Source organism: Pseudopodoces humilis, chromosome 28 (assembly GCF_049639895.1).
Source record: "Pseudopodoces humilis isolate 2021_Gansu_Grassland_sample_001 chromosome 28, ASM4963989v1, whole genome shotgun sequence".
In the NCBI taxonomy this organism is placed as follows: domain Eukaryota; kingdom Metazoa; phylum Chordata; class Aves; order Passeriformes; family Paridae; genus Pseudopodoces; species Pseudopodoces humilis.
This window is the reverse complement of record NC_142227.1, coordinates 4,921,440-4,943,855: the sequence shown is the minus strand read 5'-3', so window position 1 is coordinate 4,943,855 and position 22,416 is coordinate 4,921,440. Positions and strand designations below refer to the sequence as shown.

General features: G+C 54.5%; 2 protein-coding genes across 7 annotated transcripts in view; both read left to right on the top strand.

Moving 5' to 3' along the window:
• The window catches only part of PIP5K1C (phosphatidylinositol-4-phosphate 5-kinase type 1 gamma), a 51,272-nt gene extending 35,073 nt beyond the window's left edge, over positions 1-16,199 (top strand). Inside the window, exons 9-20 of one of the 6 annotated variants that reach the window (XM_088067625.1) lie at positions 500-583; positions 1,027-1,075; positions 2,022-2,106; positions 2,786-2,947; positions 3,107-3,136; positions 3,893-4,034; positions 4,320-4,352; positions 6,711-6,812; positions 7,075-7,207; positions 8,899-8,973; positions 11,285-11,368; positions 12,235-16,199. In XM_088067625.1, the coding sequence (XP_087923751.1) occupies positions 500-583; positions 1,027-1,075; positions 2,022-2,106; positions 2,786-2,947; positions 3,107-3,136; positions 3,893-4,034; positions 4,320-4,352; positions 6,711-6,812; positions 7,075-7,207; positions 8,899-8,973; positions 11,285-11,368; positions 12,235-12,237 (982 nt within the window). In that variant the 3' untranslated portion in view covers positions 12,238-16,199. The other 5 variants (XM_088067627.1, XM_088067626.1, XM_088067628.1 and 2 more) reach the window with 5 other exon arrangements.
• Positions 16,200-16,717: 518 nt separating this feature from the next.
• CACTIN (cactin, spliceosome C complex subunit) lies at positions 16,718-22,208 on the top strand. The gene is made up of 10 exons (XM_005531353.3): positions 16,718-16,908; positions 17,275-17,764; positions 18,604-18,699; positions 19,147-19,292; positions 19,390-19,552; positions 19,657-19,774; positions 20,009-20,201; positions 20,526-20,648; positions 20,783-21,051; positions 21,523-22,208. The coding sequence occupies exons 1-10, from the start codon at positions 16,730-16,732 to the stop codon at positions 22,011-22,013; spliced, it is 2,268 nt and encodes a 755-aa protein (XP_005531410.3). The 5' UTR covers positions 16,718-16,729; the 3' UTR covers positions 22,014-22,208.
• Positions 22,209-22,416: the final 208 nt, after the last annotated feature.

The following is a 22,416-nucleotide window of genomic DNA, read 5'->3' as shown; positions in this document are numbered from 1 at the left end:
TGCAGTGGCTGTCTAAAGGAGTGTCTGGTACTCCTGTGCTTTGGTTGTTTGCTGGTGCTGATGGCTGCTGCACTTTTGGCAGGATGGCATCTGTGTGGACAGGACTGGAAATACCCTTGTCCTTAAGGGTTTACTGCCCTAGTGGCAGACATCTCTCGCTGACCCAAATAAATAATCTGATCCCCAGAATAAAGTAGGCAGGAAAAAACTCCATGGTGCTTTCTGGCCCAGGCAGAGCTGTGCCATACGACACATTCTGTCATGTGTCTGTCATGACAGTGGTGTTTGGCCATGCGGGCGGTGACCCTGGGACACCTGGGGTCAGGCCAGGTCAGTCGGTGACTCCCATGGTTGTGCACAAAGTGACCACACCGGTTTTAACGTGTCTGACACCACACTAAAGCCCCTTAGCACAGCTGCTGTTGCCCTTCCCCATAACTTGGGTGTCACGAGTGCTCTGGCTGAGGCTGCACGTGCTGAAGTTCTGCTTTACCTGCAGGATGGGGGGGATCCCAGCAGTGAATGGCAAAGGAGAGCGTCTCCTGCTGCACGTAGGAATCATAGATATCCTGCAGTCATACAGGTAGGTAACCTGGCAGTGTGTCTTTTCTGGCTAATAACCTCTTTTAGTACCAAATGAAGGCAGGGGGATGTCCTCTCCTTGAGACTGTGGGGATGAGTACATGCCCCAAGCTGGCCATGGGCTTCCATCATGTCCTTAGAACAGCTGGGGACACACAGCCTTTTGTCCAGGATGATGAGCTGCTCATAAAGAAGTAGTTTCCCACCTCAGTGTGGGAAGCATATCTCCAGTGATGGAAGGTGCACCTTTTCTAGCCCAGCTCCTCCTTCCCTGTGGTGTTCCCAGGCACTCCTGACCCAGCTGGGGAGATGCTGGAGAAAGCTCAGTTGTGGTGACATTGACAGCTCAGGGACCTCCTCCATAGGATATAAAAGGGGGCTTGGTACAGAGTGCATGCCTGTATCTGGATCTTTATTTTTCTCTCCACTTCTCCTTGGAATTAGGTTCATCAAGAAATTAGAACACACCTGGAAGGCCCTTGTCCATGATGGGGTAAGTGCCTGTGCAGAGGCAGGAGTTGTCCAAGTCTTGCAGGTGGCTATTTATAGAGCCTGACCTGGCACAGCTGCAGCTGATGAAAGGAGCAGTTCTTGCCTCTCATTCCTGCACAGCAGGGTGGTGCCACTTATTCCCAGCCAGGTTTCCTTGCTCAATCCAGCTCCTCACATGTTGAGCTCTTGTGCTCACAGCTTTCCTCCCGTGTTCCTGTCTGTCCCTCTCCTCCTCCCATGACACCAGAAGCACACACTGGGTGTGTGTGTTCCTGGGCTGTCAGGAGCCCTGTGCTGTTCTCTTTGGTGACTGGCTGTTTTCACTTCAGCAAGCTCTCTGCCAGAAAATCCCTTTCCATGTTTCCCTGCTGGCTTCATTCCTGCAGCATCCAGGTGGGTGTTTCTGGAAGAGCAACCTTGGCTGTGGGAACCGTTTTTCAACCTTGCATTTCCTGGCTTCCCTTAATGTGGCAAAGGAAATGTGGAGATTCCAAGTCATGGGAGCACAGTCAAACATCAGAAGCAGAAAGAGCTTCAGTTTTACTATTCTAAACAAAAATATTTGAAATGTATCGAGACCCTTGGCTAAACTTGGGTGTCTGCGTGACATGCAAAGGTATCCAGGTGTGCTTAGAAATGCAGCCAGCAAAGCCAGAAGAAATTTCATTTATGCAATCAGGCCAGTGTTTAAAAAAAATCCAGGAAGTCTACAAAGGAATAAAGTCACCAAAATCCATTATAAAATCACAGCAAGAATATAATCAAATGCAATCAGAGGCAATGCTTCAGGGTTATTTATAGCATTAATTAGTGTTTCAGTTAAGCCTTTCCATTTTAAGGCTCTGTCAGTGCTAAATGTTGGAATAAAAAAGACTGTGTTGGTTGTTAGGGAAATTCTGCCTTGAGGGATCATTTTAAAATTAAACAGTTGCTTCTTGCTGTTGTAGGACACGGTGTCAGTACACAGACCCAGCTTTTATGCAGAGAGATTCTTCAAATTCATGACCAACACAGTATTTCGAAAGAATTCCTGTAAGTACCAAGTGCAGGGGCTGATGTGCTGTGAGCCTTTACCTTGGCCTTGCTGCTGCAGCCCTCACAAGGAGTCTGAGCTGGAACCTGAGCAGAGCTTTCCACTGTGGTACAGCTGAGAGAGCTGGGGGTGTTCAGCCTTCTCTCAGGAGACTTTAGAGCCACTCTCAGTGCTTAAAGGGGGCTTAGAAAAAGGAGGGGAAGGACTTTTTATGCCGGCAGATAGTGACAGGCATGGGGCAATGTTTTTGAGCTGCCAGGGTTAAATTAGAAGTTAGGAAATCAGAGGGTGGTGAGGCCCTGGCACAGGGTGCCCAGAGCAGCTGTGGCTGCCCCTGGATCTCTGGAAGTGTCCAAGGCCAGGCTGGACAGGGCTTGCAGCAACCTGCTCTAGTGCCCATGTCCCTGTCCATGGAGGGGGTGGAATGAGATGGGTTTTTAAGGTCCCTTCCAACCCAAAATATGCCATGATACAGAGCAAAACTAAGAATTGCAGAGCCCTCACATTGTCACAGCTTGCCTTGGTCTGCTCAGACTCACACCCAGTCCCTGCACCTGATCTGGGTTCAGTCCAGGAGGGATGTATGTGAGGGCAGAGCCTCTCCTTGTGAAGAGAAAAATTCCTTTGGTGTGACAGTAGCTGGTGGTGGTACTTTGACTGTCTCTCTCCCTCCCCCAGCTCTGAAGTCGTCCCCCTCAAAGAAAGGGCGTAGTGCCTTGCTGGCCGTGAAGACAGCAGGTCCCACCGCGGCGTTCTCAGCCAGCCAGCTGGCCTCTGAGAAGGATGACACCCAGTACGACCTGCGGGCAGCCAGGAGTTACCCCACGCTTGACGATGAAGGTGACAGCCCCGCTCTGGGTGTTGGCTCTGTGGTTACCCTCTCTTTCCTAGCAGTTCCTTAGGATCCTCCCTTGTTCTCATCAAGTTCCCCACTGTGCACCGACTGCAGATCTTTCCTCATGGATAGCTCTTCATTGCATGTCTTGCTGTGCTTTGCAGGTGCTAAACCTAACCAGGACAGGGAAGAAGGTAAGAGTACATTGTTTTGTTGCAGCACCAGCAGGCACTTGATGCTACACCTCTGCATCAAAGGAGACCAAATCCCTTCTTTGCAGCACTGTGGGGTTCTGCACTAAAAATGGTCGCCTGCATCACTGCTGCAAGACAGCTGCTGCCAAGGGGCACCATAAATCATAGCCCAAAAGCCAACAAAAAGTTGCATTTTCTACTGTTTAAAAAATATGGGGGGGGGGGGGTGTGACTGGGAACTGCAGCACTCCAATGACACTGTTTGGGCAGTTATAACAGGCAGGATCTTGCCATTGGAAAACAGAGGAATGGGCTGCTTCTGTGCTGCCTTTCCTTCACTTCTATCTGGCTACATCTATCTGACAAGGTCCTCCAGTGTATGGGTGTTGGATTGCTCCCTGTGCAAAACACTGGACACTCAGTTCATGTCTTAATTCACTTGGATATTTATCCCTGGTGATCCAAGCCTTTAATCCAGCTTTGGTCACCATGAGAAGTCTTCATTGGCATTCTATTCCCTGCCTGTTGTGGTGGAAGTGGTGCTGACTGGCTCTCTCCAGAGGACACCTTGGGAGAGGCTGTCATGTTCATGGACTCAGCTAAACTTCCTGCCTGTCTGTGGTTTGAGTGCCCAGTCCCAGTGCAGGCGTGCAGGTTCACAGTGGAACAACCTCACAAGGGGCTGGTGTAGTCAGTGTTGGTGTTTGACTGAATCATATCTTCTTCCTGCCTCTCCCCTGCCCTGCTCTGGGCCAGCAGGCAGGCCAGACCTACTCCCTTGCACTCCTCCTTCCTTTGAAGAAGCTACCACAGCCTCCATAGCCACGACACTATCGTCAACATCTCTCTCTGTTCCTGAGCGATCCCCCTCGGAGACCTCTGAGCAGCCCAGGTACAGGTGAGGACACTTCCCCTGCTCCCACTGGTGTCGAGTGGCTGCCATTCCTCTCTGTGCTGCAGATCCCAGCAGGCTGCCCTGCACACTGGAATGCTGATGACCAATTTTAATTAAATCTCTCCTGGGAGCAAGCAGACACAGCTTTGAAGGGATTAATTATTGCTGGCAGAAGTGTCAGCTGTTAAGTAGAACATCTTCCTCATGGGATGTAGAGGTAGATTTGGGGACAGTGGAGGATTTCTGGCTTAAATTGCTCCTCCAAACTCTTGTATTTTCTTTCTGCAGGAGGCGTACACACTCCTCAGGGCAGGATGGCAGGTGAGAAATGTGTCTCCTATTTTCTTGTCTCATCTTCTCTCTGCTGGACAGAGACCTCATGTTTATCCCTGTGCAAAGGTCTCTTAGAGGGTTAAGTGGGAATTTCAGCAGCTCCAGGATTTTGGCATAGATGCTGAGCTGCTTCTGCAATCAGACAATCCCCATTTCTTACACAGAATTTTCTTTGCAAAGCAGATCTCCTAGTGCTTTGAAAATACTACAGTTATTTGATAGGAAAGGGGACAACAGTGTTGTCCAAATTTACCCACCCACCCAGCACCAGAGTCAAGGAACATCATTTAAGTCCCTTTAAGCGAGTAAGTGAGCCCTGACAGGAGGAACATTCCTCCTCTGACCATCTGCTTGTGGCCTGGGCAAAGTGAAAGGGCTTTGACTTTGTTAGGCCCTAAGCACCCTCAGTCCCCACAGAAGTAGTTTCCAGTGTTTTCAGAAATCTGTGAGTCCTCTTCCCTCCTGTGGTGTCTCAGAGCCAAGGGCAAGGAAGGACAGAAATGCTGTGTTGCAGAGGGGTGTCTGATTTTAGAGGCTCATATCATGAAATTATTGTGCATTATTGTGGAAATATTTTGCACCAGTAAAAATTACTCCATTGCCCCTGTCAGCAGGATCTGCACAAGGAGCCAGCAGATGCTGCTGGTTCTGCCCTCACTTTCCAGGACATTGTGTAGGTGTAGTAGGCTTTGAAATTACATCAGAGACTCAATCCTGGGATGTGCCATAGGCAGAGGAGCCTGACATGCTGATGTCCTCTCTCCCTGCAGTCAGTGTTTGGTGCTTGGGAGGAAAGGTCTTTGGAAGATGAGAGTTTTCCCCATGTTACAGGCATCTGCTGTTGTTCCAAGCTTTGAGTGATTTGCTGACATGCACTGTGAAAAAATCCCTTTCTGTGATAATTCCTAATGAAAATACCTCTGTATGCTGCATGTTGCTGAATCCTGGTAAATTCCTGTCCCTGGAGGGCAGGGACCTGCTCACTGTGTGAAGTGTCAGGGACTTGTGAAGCACCTCATATCCTGCAGAATCCAGTGTTAGAAATTGCTGAAAATTGGAGAGTTAAACCCAGGCCCCAGTGGTGGGGCCTGCGTGGCAAACACAGTGACTTCATCCAAAATAGTTCAGACTCAATGATACCTCATGGAGGGAGGGAGCTGCTGTAGTATGTAACTGCTCATCCAGAAATAGGTTAGGTGAATCATTGACCTGGGAGCATTCAGGGAGCTCAGTGGCTTGGTCAGAGTAGATCTGTCTGTCATAGATTTGCCAGAGCTACATTGACCATCTGCAGCTATGGCCACCTTTGCTGTTTTCTGCCTAATTTGTCCCTTTCTAGTACCAGTGCCTCCATGTGCCCTACACATGGGAGAGTAGGGACCTGTGCACTTATGGAACTCTCTGGTGAAAACCAGTGCAGGCACAAATTTATTAAAGTAAGAATTTACATTCCTGAGCTTAGATGGAAAAATCCTTACCCAATTTACTCAAGAATGTGTCATCCTTACCCAATTTACTCAAGAATGTGTCACACCTCTGGTTATTCTGGTCTGCTGGGGAATTCACTCCAGGTTTATGAGGTCCAGCCCTGTGAGGAAGAGTGTAGTGAGTTCCTTGCGTGGAGCTGGACAGAAATGCTTCCCACTGGCCCCAGCTCTGGTCAGAGCCAGCCTGGAGCAGGGCAGTGCTGTCAGTGAACCCAGAGCTCAGCCCTTCTCTGACAACTGCCCCTCAGTTTAGCAGGCTCCTGCTCCTCCTTCCCATAGGGACAGTGGAGCCAGCCCTGCTGGCACAAGTAATTACTTTAATAGTATGAGGTATTAAAATGAAGATTGTCAGAAACAGTTTCAGAGTGCGCAGATAAATCTAATCTCAACCCTGGAGCAGCTTTGGTGTGGTGGGAGTCTTGAAAGAGGCTCTGGCCTGGTGCCAGGCTAACTCTGGACACAAGTTTTCCCTAGAGGTCAGTTCTCTTTGCTCCAATGCTCCATCTGACACTGCCCATCTTTCCTGCAGCACTAGCTGTTTAACTCCTTTGCTCTTGTCCTCTTTTCCCACCTTGTTATTCCTGAGTGCTGCAATCTTCCAGGACTGACTCTTTTTCCTGGGAGGTTTGGTTATCGAAACCCTCGGTCCTGGGAGGTCTGAGTGCTCCCTTTGAGCTGAAATCAGCCACTAAGTCTGTGCTGGGAGCGCAGTGCCACAGTAGCAGCAGCAGCTGTGTGCTGGGGCAGAGCTGCACAAGAGGCGTGGCTGGCTCAGAACCGATTCAGGCTGACGTAAAATTGAGGGCTATGCATAACTCATGCCCAGCTGAGTCTTTGGGCCTGTCTTTTTGGTTTCCAGGTCACACGAGGAGGTGCGGGTCGAGGAGGAGGTTCAGCAAATCAGCGTCGAGCTGGAGCCCAAGTGTGACGTTGAGATTGTAGCTCCTGAAGAAGTCAAAGAGTGAGTGTTTTAGAGTGTTGAGCAGAGCCTACACAGTGGGTTTTGAGCTGTGGCTACTTGTGCTGGAGGCTTTTCTGGGCTCCAGCTTTGGTGGAGTCATGGGTGTTCGGTGAGGCTGAGCACAGTTCTGACCTGACCTGCCCTGACGTGACCTTTCAGGATGTGACAGCATAGCATCTTCCGCTCCTCTGTAATAAATCAGTTTTGCTTGCTCCTGTCCTAACTGCAATGACTGGACTGTCAATTTCTTTCCCCTCTGCAGAGAGGCAGCTTCTTCAGCCTGTGCCATTGTCACATCCACAGCCACTGTAGAGGTGGAGACGGCCAGCCAGGCCTCGGAACCAGCCAGCCAGGCCTCAGATGAAGACGACGTGCCAGTCACAGACATATACTTTGTAAGAGACCTTCTCCACCTGACCCTTGGGGTGTGATGGGAAGGGTTGGACAAGGCTGTCAGTATCTGTTCCAGGCAGTTGGGTGCAGGGCAATGGCTGCCCTGCAGCATCTTGATGTGGAGCACCTTGATACCTTGGTGCTGGGTGGGTTTTTTAATGCAGGGAGCTGGATTAAACTTGGAGAACCCAAAACAGCATCTAGTGGGGCTCACACAGATGGCACTCCTGCTGTGGATGTAGCTGTTGCTATACTGCTCTACTTTCAAGCACAAGTGCTTATCTAGGCCAGCACATTTGTTCCTGGAACAAGCCAAAGTGATGTGGGTACAACAGAGAGGTTCTTCCTTCCTCAGCCAGAGATCTTGGCTGCTTTCCTGACATAAACATGGCCTAGACCCAAAGGGAGGTGATTACAGAGGGTGACCTTGGGCTCTGGTGAACTCCGACTTTTCCTTTCCCTGCAGGCTGCATTAGGTGATGCAGTGGGAGTCTAGTGCTGAGCCAGGGAGTAAGTTGGTTGTTGGCAGCAGAGTGCCGTGGAGCCTGGCGCTGGTCCTCACTCAGCTCCCACAATGGCTGAGCAACTTCTGCAGACCAGAGAAGAGGTTTTTTAGCAACACGTACCTGTCCCATGGATTCCCAGAGCAGAGCTGAGTGCCTGTCCCATGAGAGCTGAACTCTCTCTCGTGCCTGAGCACTGGAACCCTCATTAAAAGAGGTGCCCGGCTCCTCCCTGCTCCGACTTGTTGCTGTTGGTTCTGTGGTGCTGGAGATGACCTAAGCCCATGCAATGGGCTCCTTCAGGCTAAACTAAAATGCAGCATTGGCCTTTCCCTGGGCTCTTGTGACTCTGCTGCAGAGCTGCTCACTCATTGCCTAGTCACTCTGAGGCTCGTGGGAGCTGTGGAAGGAATCAGCCCTGTTTTACAGCTTGTTTGGGGTTGGACGCATGCTGTTCAAAATGCAAACAGCTCCTCTAACACTGCTGCCCCCTCCTTGCCTGTGGATGGCAGTTGTGTGCAGGCAGATCCTGCCTGCTCCCCTGGCAAGTGTCTTCTAGCAAGGGTCAGCTGTTCTTCCTCCCTGTCCCTGGGCATATGGACTCCCCCCCGCTTGAGGGGCACCTCTATCCAAGAGGAAATTCTGCAGTGTGTTCACAGAGTGTGACTGACTGCTCATCAGCATTTCATACTTCATCTGAGTCTGAGTTTTGCATTAAATGTGTGTCGTGTGCTGTGGAGTGTTTGTCACTGCTGGGATGAAGGGAAAAGCTGATTTGAGTTCCCATGGGTCCTTGGAAAACCACTTGAGCTGGAGCTCAGGTGAGGTTGCACACCTGTGCTTAAGTAGCACCGCAGCTGCTCCTGCAGGAGTGCTTAGGGGCAGTGGTGGGTGAAGGGATGGTGTGTGCAGAGGAGGATTTGGCCAGTCCCAGGGGACTGTGATCTGACCACTGGAAGTCTGCTCCGGGAGAGCACTTCATTCTCCTATTCATCCCCAGGAAATAAAAGTACAGAGTGTGGCAGGGCATGGGCGCCGCTCTTCCTTGCACGGCTTTCCCACCTGCTCACCCGTTCAGGCCTGGAGTTGCCCAACCCCTTGTTTTTTGCTTTCTCTTTCATCCTCTCTTTCACGTCATCCTTTTTTTCCTCTGTTTCCTTTCTCACCTCACTTGTCCTGGGGCCACCCAGTTCACAGATGGGAGGTACTGGATTTACTCTCCCCGCCAGCGCAGACTCCGAACTACCTCGCATTCCTCTGGGATTGTAAGTGACCATGCCAGCACAGCATATAGGGGAGCAGAGCTGCAGCTTTGAAACACTGGGGCCAGCACCTCATTTCTCTCAACAGCTGGGGCTCTGCATTGAGTGGGCATTAGGAACCAGCCCAGCAGAAATAGGGGAAGCATATTGAAATGACACCAGTGGATCTCCTTGTAGGATCAGAGAGAATCATGAGCTCTGTCCTGCTTTTATGCAGACTGGTGACAGCTCCTACCCTGGAATGGGCCATAGTGTCACCCAGCCTTTGGGAAAAGTGACAGCAGCGAGGCCCTCGCACAGGTTACCCAGAGAACCTGTGCTTGCCCTCTCCCTGGAAATGTCTACGGTCAGACTGGATGGGCTTGAAGCAACCTGGGATAGTGGAAGGTGTCCCTGTCCATGGCAAGGGGGGATAGTGAGTGATCTTCCAACCCAAACTGCTCAGTGATTCTAAGTACCAGATCTGGCCAGAGAGGCACTAGCCTCTATAGGTGATGTCAGACTCAGCAACTTCAGCCCAGGGAGAGGGTTTTAAAGAGACCATTAAGATGTTCTGAAGCTTCTAAAACTCCAGTTTAGCCTGTTGCCCCAGGCAAACAGAGCTGTTTTGGCTTGTGGGGAGCAGCTCAAAAACCAAGTGAGGCAGGAGCTGGTGCTGAGTTAGGGCTGGTTAGAGCTCTCCAGCCCTTCTCAGCATCACCAGTGTGCTCCCTCCTCACTGAAGGTGTTCTGTGAGCAGGGAGGACTTTCCTTTCCAAAAGATGCAGGGAAGCATTTGAGCTTTTAGGGGCTGAATCTAGAGCTGAGATTGTTCTAGGTTTAGCATTTATCTTCTCAGGCTTTGGGAAGCCAGGGGGTGGTGGCAGTGCTGCCAGAGCCTCGCTGGTGAAGTTTGGTGCTCCCATTTGGGTTACAGGCAGGATGCATGGGGAAGCAGGGTCAGGAATGTGCCCCTGGCCATGGCTGATGGCATGAGGAAGGTGCTGCACTTCCGTGAGCAAACAGGCAACTCCTCCTGCCCCTCAGCTGGGTTTGGCTCTTTGGCACTAGGAGGGGTAATGGCAAGCACTGGATGCTCCTTTATATCCTGCAGCTCCCTGCATGCATCCAGGCTCCTAAAAGGCTCTGAAAGAGACTAGCCAGAGCATGGGGTTCAGTCAGGATGGATGAACCATCATGGATGAAAAAGAGGAGGTGGAACAAGCTTGATGTGGTGGGGAGCTTTCCTGTACCTCTGACAGAGCCCTGTGAGAAGCTCCAGACAGGGGTTTCTCAACCTTCCTTCCTCCTAATAGTCTTTACTAAAGGAGCTGTAGTTACTGGAGGGTTCAGCATGTGGAGCCCAGTGCTTCAAAGCCTCTCTGACTTCTTGTAGTTCATTGTACATTGTAGACTGTCACACTCAGTTCCTGGGCTGGGAACACTTCAGGCTTCTTCCAGGCACCCAGTTCTGCTTCTCTTTCTTTGCAAATGCTAGGCTGGGTCAAAGTGGGGACTCTGTGGGAGCTCCCCTGGAGACAAATGTAAATGGGCCCCCCTGGGAACCCTGGAAGCAGAGACCAGCCCTTGAATCTGTGCTGTGTCAGCAGCAGAGTGTGTCTTCTCACACCAATACCCAGTGCTGTGATAACTGTCCTTCAAGGCATACCTCCTTCCCCTCATTCTTTCCAGGGTCTGGTTGTGTTTTGCCTCCTGTGATGTACTTGTTCCCATCACCCCACTGTCCCCAGGATCTCAGCAATAACTGTTTCCTTTCTGTGGTCACCATCCACCATGGTCTCACCTCAACTCCGCTGCCTTCTGCAGAGGAGGAAGGCACAGCAAACAAATCCAGTTTCCCTGTAAAAGCCTGGACACCACTTTGTAGCATGCACAGGGCTCTGGAAATGGGAGGGTGACAGCTGGTAGCAGGTAGCAGGAGCTGTTACTGCTCTTAGGTAAGTCACTTCCCAAATCTCTCGATTTCTTTGGAGCCGGGTGATGCCATGGCAGGGAGCTGAGGTTCCCCTGGCATCTCAAAAGCTCTAAAACTCTGTCCCTACAAGAGGAGAGGTTGTGCCACCCCCACTGCAGCTGGCACAGGTGCCATGTCCCAGTTGGCAGGAAGCAGGTATGTGTTGAGGATGAGGAGGGCTTCTCTACTGAGAGCTGGCTCTGGGCTCAGTCCTCTCCCTCCGGGTGGACAGCTGTTCTTACTGTATTGTTTCCTACTCTTTTTATTTTCTCCTTTTATTTTTTCCTCTTCTCTCCTTTGCTCCCTGCTCTGCTGCTGCTCTCCCTGCATTCTCCTTGCCGTCTCTGGCCACTCTGGCAGCCGACAGACGAGAGGAGTTGGGTTTACTCCCCGCTCCACTATAGCGCTCAGCTCCACTCTGTCTCCGATGAGGAGAGCGATACAGTAAGTGTCCAACAGCCATGTGCTGGGTGCCCGGTGGGTCGAGTCAGCAGAGTCTGTGCTCCCTCTGCAAAGTCAGCTTGGCCTCTGGCAGTGTGGGGCTCCTGCATGGCTGCAGCAGAGCCCAGCTGCCTCTCAGGTCAGCTCTGTGCTGGCAGAGCCCCGGCCTGCTCAGCAAGGACTCTGGCTTATTCCTGGTTGTTTGGTGCAGGGAAAGCTTTGCAGAGCTCAGGTTTTCCAGACGTTGCCAATTCTGGAGGATGTAGAACAGCCTCTCTGGTTGTGCTGGGAAGTTGGTGGGACGCAGACCTGATTGATGTGGGCACTGGTGCTCAAGGGTTGATCCTCTTTCCCCTCATAACCAGAAAGACATTGAGGGGCTGGAGCATGTCCAGAGAAGGGAGTGGAGCTGGGGAAGAGGCTGGAGCACAAGTGTGATGAGGAGAAGCTGGGGGGGGGGACTCAGCCTGGAGAAAAGGAGGCTCAGGGAAGATCTTGCTCACCACAACTCCCTGACAGGAGGATGCAGCCAGGTAGTGGTCAGGTTCTGCTCCCAAGGAACAAGGGACAAGAGGAAACAGCCTCGAGCTGTGCTAGGGGAGGTTTAGGTTGGATATTTGGTAATGTTTCTTGACTGAAAGGGCTTTGTGTTGGTATTGTATCAGGTATTGGAACAGGCTGCCCAGGGCATTGGTGACATCACAGTCCATGGAAGTGTTCAAATGATGTGTGGCTGTGGCACCTGGGGACATGGGTTAGTGGTGAGCATGGTGGTGGTACTGGGCTGATGGCTGATATGGGTATTGGAGGTCTTTCCCCACCATAACAATTCCATGATTCTGTGACTCTCTTCTCTCTGCCTCTTGCAGTAATCTCTATGCAGACACAGAAGTCCCAGAGAGCAGCGATTCCCTCTGCAGGTCGATGTGTTCCCTTTTCGTTGATGCAGCCATTCCAGTGGGATGGGGAAGAGCTTGCTGACACCAGTATTGCTGCACTGCAGGATCCTGGGTACTGCGTTTCAGAATGGAGCAAAACTATAACCATGTATTTCTACTTACCCCAGATGTGGGCAGCAAAGAAACCACCCACTCACCCGCAGCTCCCAGCAGAGAATTCCAGCTGGGTGTAGAGAATCCTGGGTAGTAACACAGTGTTTTCCAGACATGCACTACCGTAGCTACCTATCCATGTGTGATACTGTGAACCTTTTTAATTTTTTAATCATGTATTTATTTCTTTTATCTTTGCACAGAGACAGCACAAATGTGCTTTTTTAAATATTTAGTTTACTGCACTTTTTTTTCTTTTTTCCTTTTTTTTTTTCTTTTTTTTTTTTTTTTTGTCATATATTTGTGCATCAAAGAGGAGCATGAGACTTCACTGAAGAATGGGTAGGAACACATTGCTGGGGAGGGCAGAGAGGGGAGTGGCTTCATGTGAGGCAGCAGTGTGGTCTGACCAGCTGAGGGAGTCAGGAGGTTTAAGGCTGTCCAGACTCTGCCACGGTTTTTCCAAGTGGCCCAAGGCGAGTCACTAACCACTCTGTGCCTCAGTTTCCCCCATGCTAATGGGTGCACAGTACCTGCTTCTGTTACAGCACTTAAACCCTGGGATGAAAGGTGCTATGAAAATGAAATGTATTAAAGGCCATGGAATAGAATTGCTCCCATGTTACCATAGTTCAAAGTAGCCATGCCAATTCACTTGGATCCAAACTCTCTAGTGACTTCTCCTGTCTGTAACACTGTGCGGGGCAGCACACAGTTCCTGGTGACAGTGACGTGGATTCCTCAGCTCTCCCTGAAGTCAGGATGGGTTGCACCTTCACCTTGTGCTGCACTGCTGCACCACTTCTCCCTCTGTGCTTGGAGTCCACACTTCATCCAACCGGCCGCCGCCTGCTCCAGACCAGTGGGAACTGGGCACCTCCAAAGCCTGGCCATGTTGGAGGGCGAGTTCCCCACTCTGCCCAGCCCACGTGGGGCTTGTTCAGACCCTGCATCCTCCTGGAGCCGCTCAGCCCTTCATGTGCTCATGGCTGTACCCTGGGGTCACGGACGCTGGGTTCACACTGTCCCCTCTGCCCCTCAGGGCAGGCAGGGAGACAAGGGTACATCCACACACTGGAGGCAGGAATGGGAGCCTGGCTCCACCGCAGAATTGTGCCAGCACTGCTGTGCTCATGGACTCTTGGACAGAAAGCTGGGTGACTGGGGTGTTGCCTGGGGTCACATCTGCTGGTGGAAATCCCTGCTGCGGGTGTCTTAGAGGGTTTGCTTTGCAAGAGCTGTGAGCTATAGGTGAGAGAATTTGATGTCACGGGGTAGTGTTCAGGTTCATCCATCAGCAGTATACGTATCATAGCATAGTCTGGAATCCAGCAATCCCATCCTCATCTCCCAGAGAGAAAACAGGAAATCCTTTAGAACAGAGGGAGACAGGTCTTATTCATGTGCTTTATGAACCTCACTTGAGAAAGAGGGTTGAAATCTCTATTTCCTTTACAATCTTCACTGTCCTTGGGATTCCATGTAGAGCGATGAGGAAGCGGGACCCTGCTCTCAGACCTCAGTCCCCACAATCTGTCTTCACAGCAGCACTCAGGAGCAGTTATGTTGGGTCCCAGAAGGTAGCGGGGCTGATGGGAAGCTCTTCCTTCTGTACTGTACTGAACTTAGTGAGAATCTTCAGGAATTGATGGTTTTTTCTTGCCCAGAATACAGGACCTGGACTTCCCTTCCCTGCCTGTAGATGCAGAAGGCTGTGAGTTTTGCTTCTTGGGAGCACGGTCTGAGGATTGTGCAAGTTGCTGCTGTTCATGTATCTGTGTATTTACCAAATAGTCTATCAAAAGTCTCTCAAAAAACTTTACCCTGTTGCTGCTTGGCAGCTTGTTTTCCCAGCTGCAGCTCCTGCCCCATCCCACCTTCATGTGCCACCCGGGGGGCTCTGCAGGCTGGGGGGGCTCAGGGGTTCGTGAAGGGGAATGGGAACCGTGCAATACCTACAGCCTCATCTGCCTTTGGGTTCAAGGCAAGTGGCTTCAAAAAGCTAAAATTCAGCCTCTTTTTCCTCCAGCAGTGTGTGTGGAACAGCCAGAGGGAGCCACATCCCTACTGCGGTTGCTGCTGTTGGGTGCTGTGCTGGAGGAGGGGGCTCCAGGGGGGAACTGGGGTGGGCTTGAGCTGTTCTGACCCAGGCCCCTGCCCTGGGACCACCTCAGTCAAGGGCTGGAGGGTTTGGCCTCATCAGGACTTTCCAGCCGCCTGAAGTCAAGCATCTTTTTTGAGATGGTTTAAGCATCATTGATGGAGATTTAATTCCTTCCCCTCGTTTCTAGGGGGTCTCTAAAGCTGCTTGGCCTCTGTACCCAGAGCGTCCCAGAGAATGAGCTTTGTGAGCTGGAGCTGTGCTTGGGTCCTGAGAGAGGGGAGTGAACCCTGAGCTCCTGCAGCACATTCATTCAAAGAACTGTCTTCCCCTTTTGAGATGATCCTTGTGCAGTTCTGTAATGCTGGACAGGGTGGCATGGCCCTGTAAGAGGACAAGCAAAGGCTTAGAACAGCTCTGTCAAGGGGACAAGGAGGAACCTTCCTGTAGGCAGATGCTGATCTGAAATAGTAACTGCCCCTGTTCAGGCTGGCACAGTCCCTGCCATGTCACCTCCTGTCCCAGCAGTTCAGTGCTGGGGAACTGTTTGGCCTCCGATTCCCACAGAGGCTGAAAGGACCTTGGCTTTTAGCACTCATTCTTGACCCCCTCTGCACACTGCTGCAGGGGAGCAGCAGAAGCTCTGGAGTATGTCACAGGCACTGCCAGTGCTGCTTGGGCAGGAACAGCACTTGACCATGGGAAGAGTGTCCTTGGTCTGAGTGTTCCTTCAGCTGCTCTTCAGCTCATTCTGGACTTGAGTTGCTGTTCTCTGCTGGGCTCTCTTGAGTGACCCAGCAGGTGCTGTCCAGGCAATCCATCATTAAAGAAGGCACCACAAGTCTTGTACTCTGAGGACAGCCCCTTCCCATATAGGGAGCACTGCTGTCCTTCATCCCCCATTGTCCCAGCTGTGATCTCAGACTCTTTGGGACATGCCCTGACCATTGCCTGGTGCTGGGGCTGCAGGTAAACTCTCCCTGCTAGGTAAGGGGCTGGCAGGAGAAAATGGTCATCTCTGTCCCTGTCTGAGTTTGCAGTCAGGCTTCTCTAAAGGCTCTAGGGCAAACCCAGGAGCTCATAGAGAGATCCTCAACACGCGCAGAGGGAATGCAGCTTTGGGTTGCCACTGCCTGTCCGGCCACATGTGCTGGAATTGCACTTTGGGGAGTTTTTTAGTGAAGCCAGAGCACTCTTAGGTCTTGGTCCAAGGCACACAGAGGCGTTTGCAGGGCTCCATCACCCCCCGCATTCCCCTTCTCATTTCCAGCCACTGCTCCAGCGCTTCCCGAATGCACAAGGAGAAAGCCAGGGCTGAGGCGTCTTGGGTCATGTCTGAGGGGTTTTTTCTGTCCATGTCTGTCCTGGTGGCTGTCCCTGTCCCCACGCGTGTCCCGGTGGATGTCCCCGTGGATGTCGCTGTTCCCATACATGTCCGTGTCCGCGCTGCGCGTGAACCGTGTGCCGAATGTACGGCGGAGGGGGAGCGGGCGCTGCGGCCGGACGGGGAGGCCGATGCTGGGGTGTTACCCCGTCTCTGTTCCGGGGACTCGAAGCGTGAGCGCTTTTCGTTTTCTTTCTCGGTTGTTCTGAGGGTTTTTCCCCTCCTTCTCCGGGGAGCCCCTTTTCCAGAGATCTGTACCCCGCTCTGATAAAGCGTTCTGCAGTCTGTGCTGTGCTCTCCAGGGTGTCCGCCTCCTCTGTGGGCGCCGCGGGCGCGGATCGGGACTGGCGGGAGGGGCCGCGCTCCGCCCCCACACGGGGCTGCCCCGCCCCCACACGGGGCTGCCCCGCCCCCACACGGGGCTGCCCCGCCCCCACACGGGGCTGCCCCGCCCCCACACGGGGCTGCCCCGCCCCCACACGGGGCTGCCCCCCCCCCACACGGGGCTGCCCCGCCCCCACACGGGGCTGCCCCGCCCCCACACGGGGCCGCCCCGCCCCCACAGGGGGCCGCCCCCCCCCCCCAGGGGCCCCCCCCGCCCCCACACGGGGCTGCCCCGCCCCCACACGGGGCTGCCCCGCCCCCACACGGGCCTGCCCCGCCCCCACACGGGGCTGCCCCGTCCCCCCACAGGGGTGGCCCGCCCCCACCCGGGGCTGCCCCGCCGCCCGCCTGTCTGCGCTGGGGCGGGGCGGGCGCAGGCGGACGGCGGGGCAGCCTGGTGCGCGGGGCCGCGGCGAGGCCCGGGGGCGGACCCGCCGCTGCTCATGGGTTCCGGGTCGCGCAGCCCGGCCCGGGGCGGCCGCTCGGAGCGGGAAAGGAACCGGGACCGGGAAAAAGAAAGGGATCGGGATCGGGGACGCTCGCGGTCCGGGAGCCGCGGGCGGCGGCACCGCAGCCGGAGCAAGAGCCGGAGTCGGGGCCGACGCCGGGAGCCGAGCTCGGGGTGAGTGGGCGCCTGGGCCGGAGCGGCCGCGCGGTGTCTGTGGGGGAGCGGGCCCGGGAGAGCGGAGCTGCTGTGCCTGGGCCCACGCGGCCCGAACCGCTGTCCCCACCGCGGGGCCGGCGGGGGACGGGAGGGAGTGCAGGTCCCGCCGGCGTCGGGTAGGGCCGAGGACTGGAGGCGGGCGGGCGGTCTCAAGGCAAACACCGGCCTGGGGTGATCAGGGGTGGGGGGTGCAGGTACCCCTCGCTGTCTCGGCGCTGCCGGTAGCGCCGGTGCTGGACCGGCCTCACCTGCGGCGGAAAGACGCTCCGTGCCCGGCACGGCCGTAGTCGTCTCCCGCTGAAGCCCGGCTGTGCCCCCCCCCAGCTCGGACTTCGGCGATGAGAGACAGAAATGGAAAAAGAAGAAAAGGAGCAGCAGCCGGGACCGGCACCATAAGGACCGGAGGAAACAGCGCTCACGGTCCCGGGGCCGCTCCTCCGACTCCAGCCCGGAGCGCGGGCGGGACAGGGCAGCGCGGAGCCGGGAGCGGCGCCGCAGGAGGGATGGATCCAAGTCCTCCGTGTCTTCTGTCAGCTCCCCCTCCCCGCCACGGCCCCGGGGCCGGGAGGAGCCGGGGCAGCAGCTGAGCCTGCAGGAGCGGCTGAGGCTGAGGGAGGAGAAGAAGAAACAGGCGGCTCTGCTAAAGGCCCTGGAGACACCCGAGGAGAAGCGAGCACGGAGGTTGGCCAAGAAGGAGGCCAAGGAGAGAAAGAAGCGGGAAAAGATGGGCTGGGGTGAGGAGTATATGGGTTACACCAACACTGACAATCCCTTCGGGGACAACAATCTGCTGGGCACATTCATCTGGAGCAAGGTGAGCTCTGCACTGTCCCTGCAGCCAAAGGGAACAGGCAGGGGGAGTCAGTGGCATCTGTGCCTGAGATGGGGTCTGTATCCAGGGCAGTGAGATAAGATTGAGGGCAGGAGCTGCTGGGAGAGCACCAGCTGACTGCTGGGCAGCATTTACTGGGTCAGGGACATGGAGATGGTAAAGGGAGTGCAGCATTTCTGCTACAGTAGTGACAGAGAACTGGAAGCATTCAGGGTTAGAGAGAAGAGAAGACTCTCTGGAGAAGAGGAGGCTCTGGGGAGACCTTAGAGCTCCTTCCAGTGGCTAAAAAGGCTTCAGGAGAGCTGGAGAGGAAATGGACAAGGACCTGGAGGGGCAAGACAAGCGGAATGGCTCCCACTGCCAGAGGGCAGGGTTAGATGAGATATTGGAAAGGAATTGTTGGCTGTGAGGGAGGGGAGGCCCTGGCAAAGGGTGCCCAGAGCAGCTGTGGCTGCCCCTGGATCCCTGGAAGTGTCCAAGGCCAAGTTGGGTGGGGCTTGGAGCACCCTGGTCTAGTAGAAGGTGTCCCTGGCCATGGCAGGAAGTAGAACAACATGATCTTTAAGGTCAGGTACTGTTGTTATAACAGATATTCCATGATACTGCTGTGCTGACACCTCACCAGGCCAAATGGGCTATGTGGGCTGGGCCTGGGTTTGCTGAGAGGCTTCAGGAGCAGTGTTTGAGTGATTTAGGGACCTTCAACAGCATCAGACCTTACTGGAGCAGCAGAAATGGGTGAATGGAATAGCATTTGCTGGCCAGTGAGGGGCTGTACAGGTCCTTGGGTTCCACAGCTTCCCTTGGCTATTCTGTTAAAGGCACTGGAAAAGAAAGGGATCAGCCATCTGGACGAGAAGGATCTGAAGGAGAGGAACAAGCGAATCCAGGAGGACAATCGCCTGGAGCTGCAGAAGGTGGGCTTAGATATACTTTCCATGTCACTGTCTGACAGAGAGCCCTGTTTACAGCCTGGTTCTCTCCATCTCTCCCTGGGAAGTCCCCATTTTCTTCTCTGGGGTCTGTCCAGTCTGTAGGATTGTGGGGGTTATAGAACCCTTGTTTCTGCTATTCCAGGATGAGAAACCTCTTCCCTTGGGGTTGAGCCCAAGGAGCTCAGTAGGTGCTGAGGAGGACAATGCCAGGTCACTACACTGAGGCACTCGGTTGTGCCTGTGTCCCTTGTCTCCCATAGGGCTGGCAGTGAGCCCAAGCAACCTGGCCCTGCTGTCTCCCCACTCTCCGGGAGCTTGGGCTGATGGCAGGAGCCAAGACAACTCAGGAACAGGTCATGTTATGGTTGTGTCCTCAAGCAGGTGTCTGGTGTCCGCACATTGGCCTCACAGCTCTTTCACTCCGGGCAGGTGAAGCAGCTGCGTCTGGAGCGGGAACGGGAAAAAGCCATGCGGGAGCAGGAGCTGGAGATGCTGCAGCGGGAGAAAGAGGCAGAGCACTTCAAAACCTGGGAGGAGCAGGAGGACAACTTTCACTTGCAACAGGCCAAGCTGCGGTAGGTGTGCACCTGCTCAGAGCTGGGCCTGGCAGGGAGCAGAGGATGGCACTGCTCAGTGTCCCCCACTGTTCCTCTGTTCCTCTCACTTCACCAGGTCTAAGATCCGGATTCGGGATGGGAGGGCGAAACCCATTGATCTTCTGGCCAAGTACATCAGCGCAGAGGATGATGACCTGGCCGTGGAGATGCATGAGCCCTACACCTTCCTAAATGGCTTGACTGTCTCTGACATGGAGGACCTGGTGGAGGACATCCAGGTGCTTGCTCTACTGGCCCTCTGCCTGGGTTCAGGGCTTCTCTATCAGCTCTGCTTTCCTGCCCATGGTGTGGAGCAGGTGCCTGATGTGTCTCCTGCCTGCAGGTATACATGGAACTGGAGCAAGGGAAGAACGTGGACTTCTGGAGGGACATGACCATCATCACGGAGGATGAGATAGCCAAGCTTCGCAAGCTGGAGGCTTCTGGGAAAGGAGGACCAGGTGAGCAGGAGAACAGAGCCTGGTGTGGGTGTCAGGGATTGTGAATAGTGGGTCATGGAAGACACAGGTTCTGCCATGTGTGCTCGGGCTCAGAGGGGCTGTCTTGGAACTGCTGGATGGAGGCTGTGGCTGTGGCAGCTGTCCCCAGCTGGGGTCTGGCCTCCTGCTGTCAGCAGAACTGGGATGAGTGCAGCTGAGTGCCTGAAGACTGACCAGCTGCCCTCACCTGTCCAGGGGAGCGTCGGGATGGTGTCAACGCCTCAGTCAGCTCAGATGTGCAGTCTGTGTTCAAGGGGAAGACATACAACCAGCTGCAAGCTCTGTACCAGGGTATTGAGAGCAAGATCCGGGCAGGAGGGCCCAACCTGGACATCGGGTACTGGGAGAGTCTTCTGCAGCAGCTGAAGGCTTACATGGCTCGGGCCAGGTGAGACCAGAGAGTGGGGTAGTGCAGACCTGCCATGGGCAGAGCTGGGGAGGCATAAACCCAGTTGATGGAGGGAATGGGGGAGGATGTTCTGCATTCTCTGAGATGGCTGATTTACAAGAGGGGAGCAGAGCAGGACACCTAGTCCCTTCTGCAGTGGTGATGTTTAGTGAGGTCTCCAAGAGGGAACTGAACTGGGGCTTATTTAGCCCAAAGCCACCCAAGTCCAGCAGGTTTCTGCTCATGGAGGTGGGTGTCACAGCTTTGGGCAGTGGGAGTGAGGTGGATGTGCTGGGTGGGACCCAACGGCTCCTCTCCTCTCAGGTTGCGGGAGCGGCACCAGGATGTGCTGCGTCAGAAGCTGTACAAGCTGAAGCAGGAGCAGGGTGTGGAGAGTGAACCACTCTTCCCCATCATCAAGCAGGAGCCAGCTTCCCCCAGTGACAGGTGAGCAAACACCCAGGCCTGTCCCTGGGCACAAAGACAGTCTTGTGCTCTCACCCTTCCTGAGGCAGAGCTCAGGTGAGCAGCGAACAAGAGTACCATCTCCATCCCAGTCCTCTCTTCTCCCTTCCATGCAGGCTGGATCCCGAGGAGAGCCTTGAGGCACAGCCAGGGCCATCCTCAGAGACAGAGGCAGAGCAGGATGCGGAGGCCAAGGGAGATGCAGAGGGGGAGGCTGTGCTGATGGAGGAGGATCTGATCCAGCAGAGCCTGGATGACTATGACGCGGGCAGGTACAGCCCCCGGCTGTTGGGCCCCAATGAGTTGCCCTTTGATGCCCACGTTCTGGAGGCCGAGGAGGACACACACCGGCTGCTGCTCCTGCGCCAGCAGCTCCAGGTGACAGGTGAGCCCCGGGCAGGCCCTGTGCCCACCAGCTTTGCAGCCTGCCCGGCCTGGAGGGTGTGCAGTGGTTCAGGATGCAGGGCTGGAGGAAGACACTGCCCTCAGAAAAGGGCAAGAGCTGGATCTGGGGCAGGCACCCGGAGCTGACCTGAGCGGTGCCCCTAGAGCAAAGGGCACTGTGGTCTGGGCAGGAGCAGGTAGAAGATCATGCTCAGGCTGATGGTGTGCCCTGGGGGACCTGCCTCAGTACCACCAAGGTGTTTGGCTGCAGACAGGCAGGAGGGGTGTTTTGGTTGAGTCTTCTAGCACAACTCGGTCCAGTGCCACTCAGAGCCAGCGGGGCAGCCTGTGCATTCCCATGTCCAGTTCTGCATCACAGCAGGTCCTTCTCTCTGCGTGCCTTGGAGCAGTGTTGCATGGCCCAGGCCTGGCTGGCACTGCAGAACCTGATGTCACCTCTCCTCCCCTATAGGTGATGCTTCCGAGAGCACCGATGACATCTTCTTCCGTAAGGCCAAGGAGGGCATGGGCGCGGACGAGGCGCAGTTCAGCGTGGAGATGCCGCTCACAGGCAAGGCCTATCTGTGGGCTGACAAGTACCGGCCACGCAAGCCCCGCTTCTTCAACCGTGTGCACACAGGCTTTGAGTGGAACAAGTACAACCAGACCCACTATGACTTTGACAACCCCCCACCCAAGATCGTGCAGGGCTATAAGTTCAACATCTTCTACCCCGATCTCATTGACAAGCGCTCGACGCCCGAGTACTTCCTGGAAGCCTGCCAGGACAACAAGGACTTCGCCATCCTGCGCTTCCATGCCGGGCCACCCTATGAGGACATCGCCTTCAAGATCGTCAACAGGGAGTGGGAGTATTCCCACCGGCATGGCTTCCGCTGCCAGTTTGCCAATGGCATCTTCCAGCTCTGGTTCCACTTCAAGCGTTACCGTTACCGCCGGTGAGGGGCTGCTCAGCGCCTTCAGACCCCGTCAGGGGTGGGCAGGGGTCTCATCCCACCGCACAGACACTGTTCCATGGATGTCCCCAAGGCCTGGCCCAGCACTGGGCGTGTTCCTGAGGCTTTTCTCTGTCCTTGCATTTATCATGAAGGACCCTGAGACTTTGGTATGAATAAAAAAGGGTTGTTTTAGCCATGAGATCCTGGGCATGGTCACCCCCACTGCTCCTGTGTGACATCACCAGCCAGTTCCACACTGGGAACTCTCCTGGGGACTGGATAATGCTTGGGCTGGGGTGTCCTCACCCCTGTGTCTCTAGGGTCTGTTAGCCCATCCCCACAGCATCAGCCCCTGTGCTCCTTGCCCCACTCCAGCCCCCTCCCAATCCCAGCACCTCCCCTTACCA